An 11993-nucleotide genomic window follows, 5' to 3' on the forward strand; every position below is an offset into this window, starting at 1 on the left:
ATCAGTTCATTAGAGTTTACTGTCTCTCATGAGGACCACCACAGGAAAGGAAGACCCAGAGTTACCTCTGCTGCAGAGGATCAGTTCATTAGAGTTTACTGTCTCTCATGAGGACCGCCACAGGAAAGGAAGACCCAGAGTTACCTCTGCTGCAGAGGATCAGTTTATTAGAGTTTACTGTCTCTCATGAGGACCGCCACAGGAAAGGAAGACCCAGAGTTACCTCTGCTGCAGAGGATAAGTTTATTAGAGTTTACTGTCTCTCATGAGGACCGCCACAGGAAAGGAAGACCCAGAGTTACCTCTGCTGCAGAGGATAAGTTTATTAGAGTTTACTGTCTCTCATGAGGACCGCCACAGGAAAGGAAGACCCAGAGTTACCTCTGCTGCAGAGGATAAGTTTATTAGAGTTTACTGTCTCTCATGAGGACCGCCACAGGAAAGGAAGACCCAGAGTTACCTCTGCTGCAGAGGATAAGTTTATTAGAGTTTACTGTCTCTCATGAGGACCGCCACAGGAAAGGAAGACCCAGAGTTACCTCTGCTGCAGAGGATAAGTTTATTAGAGTTTACTGTCTCTCATGAGGACCGCCACAGGAAAGGAAGACCCAGAGTTACCTCTGCTGCAGAGGATAAGTTTATTAGAGTTTACTGTCTCTCATGAGGACCGCCACAGGAAAGGAAGACCCAGAGTTACCTCTGCTGCAGAGGATAAGTTTATTAGAGTTTACTGTCTCTCATGAGGACCGCCACAGGAAAGGAAGACCCAGAGTTACCTCTGCTGCAGAGGATAAGTTTATTAGAGTTTACTGTCTCTCATGAGGACCGCCACAGGAAAGTTTATTAGAAGACCCAGAAAGTTACCTCTGCTGCAGAGGATAAGTTCATTAGAGTTTACTGGCTCTCATGAGGACCGCCACAGGAAAGGAAGACCCAGAGTTACCTCTGCTGCAGAGGATAAGTTTATTAGAGTTTACTGTCTCTCATGAGGACCGCCACAGGAAAGGAAGACCCAGAGTTACCTCTGCTGCAGAGGATAAGTTTATTAGAGTTTACTGTCTCTCATGAGGACCGCCACAGGAAAGGAAGACCCAGAGTTACCTCTCTGCTGCTGCAGAGGATAAGTTTATTAGAGTTTACTGTCTCTCATGAGGACCGCCACAGGAAAGGAAGACCCAGAGTTACCTCTGCTGCAGAGGATAAGTTTATTAGAGTTTACTGTCTCTCATGAGGACCGCCACAGGAAAGGAAGACCCAGAGTTACCTCTGCTGCAGAGGATAAGTTTATTAGAGTTTACTGTCTCTCATGAGGACCGCCACAGGAAAGGAAGACCCAGAGTTACCTCTGCTGCAGAGGATAAGTTTATTAGAGTTTACTGTCTCTCATGAGGACCGCCACAGGAAAGGAAGACCCAGAGTTACCTCTGCTGCAGAGGATAAGTTTATTAGAGTTTACTGTCTCTCATGAGGACCGCCACAGGAAAGGAAGACCCAGAGTTACCTCTGCTGCAGAGGATAAGTTTATTAGAGTTTACTGTCTCTCATGAGGACCGCCACAGGAAAGGAAGACCCAGAGTTACCTCTGCTGCAGAGGATAAGTTTATTAGAGTTTACTGTCTCTCATGAGGACCGCCACAGGAAAGGAAGACCCAGAGTTACCTCTGCTGCAGAGGATAAGTTTATTAGAGTTTACTGTCTCTCATGAGGACCGCCACAGGAAAGGAAGACCCAGAGTTACCTCTGCTGCAGAGGATAAGTTTATTAGAGTTTACTGTCTCTCATGAGGACCGCCACAGGAAAGGAAGACCCAGAGTTACCTCTGCTGCAGAGGACAAGTTCATTAGAGTTTACTGGCTCTCATGAGGACCGCCACAGGAAAGGAAGACCCAGAGTTACCTCTGCTGCAGAGGATAAGTTTATTAGAGTTTACTGTCTCTCATGAGGACCGCCACAGGAAAGGAAGACCCAGAGTTACCTCTGCTGCGGATAAGCTCATTAGAGTTACCAGCCTCAGAAATTGCAGCCCAAATAAATGCTTCACAGAGTTCAAGTAACAGACACATCTCAACGTCAACTGTTCCGAGGAGACTGAGTGAATCAGGCCTTCATGGTTGAATTGCTGCAAAGAAACCACTACTAAAGGACACCAATAATAAGAGACTTGGTTGGGCCAAGAAACCTGAGCAATGGACATTAGACCTTTTCTCTTTAAAGGGTTTAGCCATCAGTGACAGAGTTGACAACAGACACTCAAAACAGACACCTCTTAAAAGGGTTTAGCCATCAGTGACAGAGTTGACAACAGACACTCAAAACAGACACAAGTTTAAAGATGAACATTTGTAAAATATGGAAAAATGTTTCCTCTGAAAATCCCCAATAAAAACACAACTATTCTATTAGATCTTTCAGCACTCTGACGGTGTTGACGTTACTAAAAACATCTGACAGAGGTGATGTTTTATGTAGTTGTCACATCCATCATTTAAGTGGACCAAGGCGCAGTGTGAGTAGAGTTCCACATATTTATTATTGTGAAACTTCAAGACAACAAAGATTAAACGAACGTGCAATACGTAGCGCCCCTAGGCACTTTACAAAAACAACATCCCACACCGCAGGTGAGAAAAGGGACACACTAAGTATGAACCCCCAATTAGAGGCAACGATATACAGCTGCCTCCAATTGGGAACCATACTTACACACCAATATAGAACTAAAATAACTAGAACCCCCCATAGTCACGCCCTGACCTACAACACTTATAGAGAACCCCGAGGGCTTTCTATGGTCAGGGCGTGACAGTAGTTGACAAAAATATCATTTTTATTTTTCATTTAAGTGGTATACACAGTAGCAATGGATGTCCCGACTTTCAATCATCTCTGAGCTAATTTCCTGCTATTTTACACATTTTGCCATGAGGCTGAGTAAAATGTTTGTAATTTTAAAGCTAATTTCCTGCTATTTTACACATTTTGCCATGAGGCTGAGTAAAATGTTTGTAATTTTAAAGCTAATTTCCTGCTATTTTACACATTTTGCCATGAGGCTGAGTAAAATGTTTGTAATTTTAAAGCTAATTTCCTGCTATTTTACACATTTTGCCATGAGGCTGAGTAAAATGTTTGTAATTTTAAAGCTAATTTCCTGCTATTTTACACATTTTGCCATGAGGCTGAGTAAAATGTTTGTAATTTTAAAGCTAATTTCCTGCTATTTTACACATTTTGCCATGAGGCTGAGTAAAATGTTTGTAATTTTAAAGCTAATTTCCTGCTATTTTACACATTTTGCCATGAGGCTGAGTAAAATGTTTGTAATTTTAAAGCTAATTTCCTGCTATTTTACACATTTTGCCATGAGGCTGAGTAAAATGTTTGTAATTTTAAAGCTAATTTCCTGCTATTTTACACATTTTGCCATGAGGCTGAGTAAAATGTTTGTAATTTTAAAGCTAATTTCCTGCTATTTTACACATTTTGCCATGAGGCTGAGTAAAATGTTTGTAATTTTAAAGCTAATTTCCTGTCATTTAAAAATATTTTTTTGTGGCTTATGAAGTGGTACTTTCTTGTACTTCAACATTGTTGGTAGCTAACAGTGCCGATGCAGTGCTTGTTTTATTGAATCCCAAAAAAACAAACCAAAAAATAAAATAATAATTACTGTCATAATACCATTTTTACATGTACTTTCTAAGCAAATACATGGTTAACTTATTCTTGTACTGTACAATAAAATCCCAATGTTTCTGCATAGGGAGACCAATCTGAAGGTTCGTCAGGCTTTGACTGTGACCTCAGACTTGGGAGCAGACATAACAAAGCTGGCTGACTTCAATGGTAACAGTATAACCATTTATGCTGCATTCTGTGTGTATTAAAATAACGAGACATCTGTAGTCTATATAACGTTACCGTGGCTCTCTCTTCCTGGTATTTGACCTTGGATTGTCTGTTTGTTGCTATGACGAACTCAGGGGTAATTTTTGTCTGATACTTGAGTGTCTATTTGGAGGCTGTTTTGTTTCCATGGTTCGGACACGTCCTTGTGTCTTACTGTTCAGCTGTTTCCATGGTTCGGACACGTCCTTGTGTCTTACTGTTCAGCTGTTTCCATGGTTCGGACACGTCCTTGTGTCTTACTGTTCAGCTGTTTCCATGGTTCGGACACGTCCTTGTGTCTTACTGTTCAGCTGTTTCCATGGTTCGGACACGTCCTTGTGTCTTACTGTTCAGCTGTTTCCATGGTTCGGACACGTCCTTGTGTCTTACTGTTCAGCTGTTTCCATGGTTCGGACACGTCCTTGTGTCTTACTGTTCAGCTGTTTCCATGGTTCGGACACGTCCTTGTGTCTTACTGTTCAGCTGTTTCCATGGTTCGGACACGTCCTTGTGTCTTACTGTTCAGCTGTTTCCATGGTTCGGACACGTCCTTGTGTCTTACTGTTCAGCTGTTTCCATGGTTCGGACACGTCCTTGTGTCTTACTGTTCAGCTGTTTCCATGGTTCGGACACGTCCTTGTGTCTTACTGTTCAGCTGTTTCCATGGTTCGGGCACGTCCTTGTGTCTTACTGTTCAGCTGTTTCCATGGTTCGGACACGTCCTTGTGTCTTACTGTTCAGCTGTTTCCATGGTTCGGACACGTCCTTGTGTCTTACTGTTCAGCTGTTTCCATGGTTCGGACACGTCCTTGTGTCTTACTGTTCAGCTGTTTCCATGGTTCGGACACGTCCTTGTGTCTTACTGTTCAGCTGTTTCCATGGTTCGGACACGTCCTTGTGTCTTACTGTTCAGCTGTTTCCATGGTTCGGACACGTCCTTGTGTCTTACTGTTCGGCTGTTTCCATGGTTCGGACACGTCCTTGTGTCTTACTGTTCAGCTGTTTCCATGGTTCGGACACGTCCTTGTGTCTTACTGTTCAGCTGTTTCCATGGTTCGGACACGTCCTTGTGTCTTACTGTTCAGCTGTTTCCATGGTTCGGACACGTCCTTGTGTCTTACTGTTCAGCTGTTTCCATGGTTCGGACACGTCCTTGTGTCTTACTGTTCGGCTGTTTCCATGGTTCGGACACGTCCTTGTGTCTTACTGTTCGGCTGTTTCCATGGTTCGGACACGTCCTTGTGTCTTACTGTTCGGCTGTTTCCATGGTTCGGACACGTCCTTGTGTCTTACTGTTCGGCTGTTTCCATGGTTCGGACACGTCCTTGTGTCTTACTGTTCGGCTGTTTCCATGGTTCGGACACGTCCTTGTGTCTTACTGTTCGGCTGTTTCCATGGTTCGGACACGTCCTTGTGTCTTACTGTTCAGCTGTTTCCATGGTTCGGACACGTCCTTGTGTCTTACTGTTCAGCTGTTTCCATGGTTCGGACACGTCCTTGTGTCTTACTGTTCAGCTGTTTCCATGGTTCGGACACGTCCTTGTGTCTTACTGTTCAGCTGTTTCCATGGTTCGGACACGTCCTTGTGTCTTACTGTTCAGCTGTTTCCATGGTTCGGACACGTCCTTGTGTCTTACTGTTCAGCTGTTTCCATGGTTCGGACACGTCCTTGTGTCTTACTGTTCAGCTGTTTCCATGGTTCGGACACTTCCTTGTGTCTTACTGTTCAGCTGTTTCCATGGTTCGGACACGTCCTTGTGTCTTACTGTTCGGCTGTTTCCATGGTTCGGACACGTCCTTGTGTCTTACTGTTCGGCTGTTTCCATGGTTCGGACACGTCCTTGTGTCTTACTGTTCGGCTGTTTTGCTCTCCTGTGTGATTACTATGGAATGCCTGATCTGGAGACAGAGCTGGTCTCAGTAACTAGTGGAAATGAAGGCGAAGAGTTAGTGTATGTTGTGCTTGTCTGGGAACATTTTGTGTTTTTCGTCATAGACTTACATATATTTGAGTTTCATTAGGTCTGTGTGTGTTCATGCTATACGCCTGTGTACATATATATGTGTGCAATTATCTTTTTCCCTTTTATGTAGTTTTTCTATTATTTATTTTTTTACAACGTAGGAGGCCCGGGTTTAAATCCCTGTTGTCTCTGTTGGGGTAGTATTGACACTGACAATACCATGTCATACAACATAAAGCACATAGAAGACAGAGAAACAGACAAGAGTAAACATCTTGCTGACTACGCGAACCGCATAGAAATAGAATAACTAGAAGGGGTTCATTCCAATTAAAGTCAACTCAAATGTTATGGCTTTACCCATTCTAGCAGTTATACTTCTATGGTAGACGTCTTGATGCTGCCTGCTGTGCTGACTGCCTGGCTTCCTGTGGTGAATCGGTGTCAAATATTTTCCTACTCAGGAGAAGTTATCTGTGAGCCTCCCAACAACAAGCTGGACAAGTTCACAGGTACTCTGTACTGGAGAGATAACAAGTACCCTCTGGATAATGAAAAGATGCTGCTGAGAGGCTGTGTGCTCCGGAACACGGAGTGGTGCTTCGGAATGGTCGTCTTTGCTGGTATGAATGAACAGTCTTGCTGTTGTATGGCATTCATATTATGAAGTCATCCCTTATCGGTCAAAATTCTGATGACTTCCTAATATGGATGCCGTGTTATCGCTGTTTTGTTGTCAGGGATTTCACCATGTCTGGCTGGCTACCTGTGTACATCTCATTAGACCTCACACTTTTTTATTTAATTTTTTAAAAATGTCCCTTTATTTTACTAGGCAAGTCAGTTAAATTCTTATTTTCAATGATGGCCTGGGAACAGTGGGTTAACTGGTCTAGGAACAGTGGGTTAACTGGTCTAGGAACAGTGAGTTAACTGGTCTAGGAACAGTGGGTTAACTGGCCTAGGAACAGTGAGTTAACTGGTCTAGGAACAGTGAGTTAACTGGTCTAGGAACAGTGGGTTAACTGGTCTAGGAACAGTGGGTTAACTGGCCTAGGAACAGTGGGTTAACTGGCCTAGGAACAGTGAGTTAACTGGTCTAGGAACAGTGGGTTAACTGGTCTAGGAACAGTGAGTTAACTGGTCTAGGAACAGTGGGTTAACTGGCCTAGGAACAGTGGGTTAACTGGTCTAGGAACAGTGAGTTAACTGGTCTAGGAACAGTGGGTTAACTGGCCTAGGAACAGTGGGTTAACTGGCCTAGGAACAGTGGGTTAACTGGCCTAGGAACAGTGGGTTAACTGGTCTAGGAACAGTGGGTTAACTGGTCTAGGAACAGTGAGTTAACTGGTCTAGGAACAGTGGGTTAACTGGTCTAGGAACAGTGAGTTAACTGGTCTAGGAACAGTGGGTTAACTGGCCTAGGAACAGTGGGTTAACTGGCCTAGGAACAGTGGGTTAACTGGCCTAGGAACAGTGGGTTAACTGGTCTAGGAACAGTGGGTTAACTGGTCTAGGAACAGTGGGTTAACTGGTCTAGGAACAGTGGGTTAACTGGTCTAGGAACAGTGGGTTAACCGGTCTAGGAACAGTGGGTTAACTGGCCTAGGAACAGTGGGTTAACTGGCCTAGGAACAGTGGGTTAACTGCCTTGTTCAGACAGATTTGTACCTTGTCAGCTCGGGGGTTTGAACATTCGGTTACTAGTCCAACACTCTAACCACTAGACTACCCTGCCGCTTCTACACTCTAACCACTAGACTACCCTGCCGCCCCTCCACTCTAACCACTAGGCTACCTGCCTCCTCTACACTCTAACCACTAGGCTACCCTGCCGCCTCTACACTCTAACCACTAGGCTACCCGCCGCCCCTCCACTCTAACCACTAGGCTACCCTGCCGCCTCTACACTCTAACCACTAGGCTACCCTGCCGCCTCTACACTCTAACCACTAGGCTACCCTGCCGCTTCTACACTCTAACCACTAGGCTACCCTGCCGCCTCTACACTCTAACCACTAGGCTACCCTGCCGTCCCTCCACTCTAACCACTAGGCTACCCTGCCGTCTCTACACTCTAACCACTAGGCTACCCTGCCGTCCCTCCACTCTAACCACTAGGCTACCCTGCCACTTCTACACTCTAACCACTAGGCTACCCTGCCACCTCTACACTCTAACCACTAGGCTACCCTGCCGCCTCTACACTCTAACCACTAGGCTACCCTGCCGCTTCTACACTCTAACCACTAGGCTACCCTGCCACCTCTACACTCTAACCACTAGGCTACCCTGCCGCCTCTACACTCTAACCACTAGGCTACCCTGCCGCTTCTACACTCTAACCACTAGGCTACCCTGCCACCTCTACACTCTAACCACTAGGCTACCCTGCCGTCCCTCCACTCTAACCACTAGGCTACCCTGCCGCCTCTACACTCTAACCACTAGGCTACCCTGCCGCTTCTACACTCTAACCACTAGGCTACCCTGCCACCTCTACACTCTAACCACTAGGCTACCCTGCCGCCCCTCCACTCTAACCACTAGGCTACCCTGCCGTCCCTCCACTCTAACCACTAGGCTACCCTGCCCCCTCTACACTCTAACCACTAGGCTACCTGCCCCCTCTACACTCTAACCACTAGGCTACCCTGCCGCTTCTACACTCTAACCACTAGGCTACCCTGCCCCCTCTACACTCTAACCACTAGGCTACCTGCCCCCTCTACACTCTAACCACTAGGCTACCCTGCCGCCTCTACACTCTAACCACTAGGCTACCCTGCCGCCCCAACGAGAGAGTATTCAGGAGTCTCATTTGTAATCAAAGACCTAATGTCGTACAGGATTGTTGTATGTTCATGTTTAATTGCTACCGATTACATTTAGTGTCTAAGATTTAACACCCATCTGACCAACACGTACTGACCCTGAACGGTCAGATCGTTGATATAGCTAGCAGCTTCTCTCTTCTTTATTGTCGTCCTCTACATGATGTGTGATTCCTGTACTCCTCTAGGGCTGCAAACCAAACTGATGCAGAACTGTGGGAGGACCAAATTCAAGAGGACCAGCATTGATAAACTGATGAACACTTTAGTTTTATGGGTGAGTACTTTTTTCCCACATCGTCTGAAGTGCTCAAAAAAAAAGAAGGACATTGTCTTTTATGATGGTTAAAGAATGAATAAGGTCCTTGTTGCAACTGGCTCAACGTACATAGTTGCCTAGTTTAATAAAGGTTAAATAAAATGAAGTTCTAACTGTTTATGAAATGGTGCTAGTATTGAATATCAACTTGATGATCTCTACTGTCAGATATTTGGCTTCCTAGTCTGCATGGGTGTGATCCTGGCTATTGGCAACACCATCTGGGAGCAGAAGGGTGGGAGGAGCTTCAGTGTCTATCTCCTGTGGGATGAACCAATCAGAAACAACAATGTGGTGTTCTCTGGGTTCCTCACCTTCTGGTCTTACATCATCATCCTCAATACAATGGTGCCCATCTCTCTCTACGTCAGGTTGGTCTGTCTGTCTCTGTCTGTCTGTCTGTCTGTCTGTCTGTCTGTCTGTCTGTCTGTCTGTCTGTCTGTCTGTCTGTCTGTCTGTCTGTCTGTCTGTCTGTCTGTCTGTCTGTCTGTCTGTCTGTCTGTCTGTCTGTCTGTCTGTCTGTCTGTCTGTCTGGTCTTACATCATCATTCTCAACACAATGGTGCCCATCTCTCTCTACGTCTGTCTGTCTGTCTGTCTGTCTGTCTGTCTGTCTGTCTGTCTGTCTGTCACAATCTGGTGCCTGTCTGTCTGTCTGTCTGTCTGTCTGTCTGTCTGTCTGTCTGTCTGTCTGTCTGTCTGTCTGTCTGGTCTTACATCATCATTCTCAACACAATGGTGCCCATCTCTCTCTACGTCTGTCTGTCTGTCTGTCTGTCTGTCTGTCTGTCTGTCTGTCTGTCTGTCTGTCTGTCTGTCTGTCTGTCTGTCTGTCTGTCTGTCTGTCTGTCTGTCTCTCTCTCTCTCTCTGTCTCTCTGTCTCTCTGTCTCTCTGTCTCTCTCTTTGTCTCATCTCTCTCTGCCTGTCTGTCTGTCTCTCTGTCTCTCTCTTTGTCTCATCTCTCTCTGTCTGTCTGTCTGTCTGTCTGTCTGTCTGTCTGTCTGTCTGTCTGTCTGTCTGTCTGTCTGTCTGTCTGTCTGTCTGTCTGTCTGTCTGTCTGTCTGTCTGTCTGTCTGTCTGCCTGCCTGCCTGCCTGCCTGCCTGCCTGCCTGCCTGCCTGCCTGCCTGCCTGGTCTTACATCATCATTCTCAACACAGTTGTACTCACCTCTACGTCAGGTACAGAACCAGCAACAGTGGAGATAATTTAATTATTATGGCATTTTTTACTTAAAGCTAGTTTCTTAGCTAGCTATTAGCTACTTAGTTGCTCCATCCATTTTTTGACTTCTAAATTGATGATATAGACACCCATTGATTGTTGAAGAATAGAACTTGTAAATTCCTCAACTGTCGTACCACATCAGAACCCAACATAGAAGTCGGTTTGACCCCAATGTTGGTAAACAATGCCAACGTAAACAAACACTGTAGAGCCTCATAACACGGTTCAACTATAATGGTTGTATCATGTATGGTCAGTCCTTGCATCCATAGCTCTGTCCATGAATTTGAGAGGGGTTACATTTATCCAGGCCGATCCGTCAGCTTTTTACCCAAACAGAGGCTTTGTTATTGTTTCAACTAAAGATTCTACCTTGAACTGAGTTCGATTTAACTCACCTATTAGTTTAACTACCTCGTATCTTAACTCAACTTTTAGCTTAACTCACCTCTTAGCTTGACTCACCTCTTAGCTTAATTTACCGCTTAGCTTGACTCACCTCTTAGCTTAACTCACCTCTTAGCTTAACTCAGCTCTTAGCTTAACTCAACTCTTAGCTTAACTCAACCCTTAGCTTAACTCAACTCTTAGCTTAACTCAGCTCTTAGCTTAACTCAACTCTTAGCTTAATTTACCGCTTAGCTTAACTCAACTCTTAGCTTAACTCAACTCTTAGCTTAACTCAGCTCGTAGCTTAACTCAACTCTTAGCTTAACTCAACTCTTAGCTTAACTCAGCTCGTAGCTTAACTCAACTCTTAGCTTGACTCAACTCTTAGCTTGACTAAAGTCTTAGCTTAACTTACCTCTTAGCTTAACTCATAGCTTAATTCAACTCTTAACTTACCTTGTAATCCTCTTTGTCTAAGTGTGGAGGTTATTCGTCTGGGCCACAGTTACTTTATTAACTGGGACAGGAAGATGTATTGCATCCAGAAGGACACTCCAGCTGAGGCCAGAACCACCACGCTCAATGAGGAGCTGGGCCAGGTGGGTGAACGAATGGATGGATGAATTCAATCATTATTTAACGAATACCGTTATAGATGAACGCTATATATGAATAACAGATGAATGAATGAAGTTCAGCCAAGTGACAAAACAATCCTCGTTGGTCCTTGTTGCCAGGTGGAGTTTATCTTCTCCGACAAGACAGGAACTCTCACACAAAACATCATGGTCTTCAACAAATGCTCCATAAACGGGAAGAGCTACGGTACGATGGCGCATTTGCTTTTGGTTCCTGCGTACTGTGGTTCCTCTCAAGGTTTCTTCATTCTAGGGAGTTGTCACGTGCCTCTGTGCTTCTGCAATTTGATTGACTAATTATTTGTTCTCTCTTGTGTCCCTTCAGGTGATGTTTATGATGAGTTCGGCCATAAAGTGGAAATTACAGAGGTATGAATAAGGAACTGAATGACTTAAATGTAAATGTAAATGAATAACACAGATAACTACATGATGGACAGTACAAGTTATATATTGCAGTAATTACAATAGTGAAGTTAAACTATAAGTTAGTAACTGTGTTCTGGTCCATCTCCCTCCAGAGAACGGCCTGTGTAGATTTCTCTTTCAACCCTCTGAGTGACACGAAGTTTAAGTTTCATGACAGTAGCCTGTTGGAGGCCATCAAGATGGAGGAGCCATCAGTGCAGGACTTCTTCAGACTGCTGGCTTTGTGTCATACTGTCATGCCTGAGGAGAAAAATGAAGGTAATGTATAGATAATACATATGACAGGTAATGTAGAGATAATAAAT

General features: G+C 44.7%; 1 protein-coding gene across 2 annotated transcripts in view; it reads left to right on the forward strand.

Moving 5' to 3' along the window:
• atp8b4 (ATPase phospholipid transporting 8B4) overlaps positions 1–11993 on the forward strand; it is an 89822-nt gene that overhangs the window by 29743 nt on the left and 48086 nt on the right. For both annotated transcript variants that reach the window (XM_046343133.1, XM_046343124.1), the window contains 8 exons: positions 3764–3846; positions 6317–6475; positions 8875–8963; positions 9174–9376; positions 11100–11220; positions 11359–11446; positions 11585–11628; positions 11781–11946. In XM_046343133.1, the coding sequence (XP_046199089.1) occupies positions 3764–3846; positions 6317–6475; positions 8875–8963; positions 9174–9376; positions 11100–11220; positions 11359–11446; positions 11585–11628; positions 11781–11946 (953 nt within the window). The remainder of the gene's footprint in view (positions 1–3763; positions 3847–6316; positions 6476–8874; positions 8964–9173; positions 9377–11099; positions 11221–11358; positions 11447–11584; positions 11629–11780; positions 11947–11993) is intronic.

This window comes from Oncorhynchus gorbuscha, linkage group LG01 (genome assembly GCF_021184085.1).
Source record: "Oncorhynchus gorbuscha isolate QuinsamMale2020 ecotype Even-year linkage group LG01, OgorEven_v1.0, whole genome shotgun sequence".
Classification (NCBI taxonomy): Eukaryota; Metazoa; Chordata; class Actinopteri; order Salmoniformes; family Salmonidae; genus Oncorhynchus; species Oncorhynchus gorbuscha.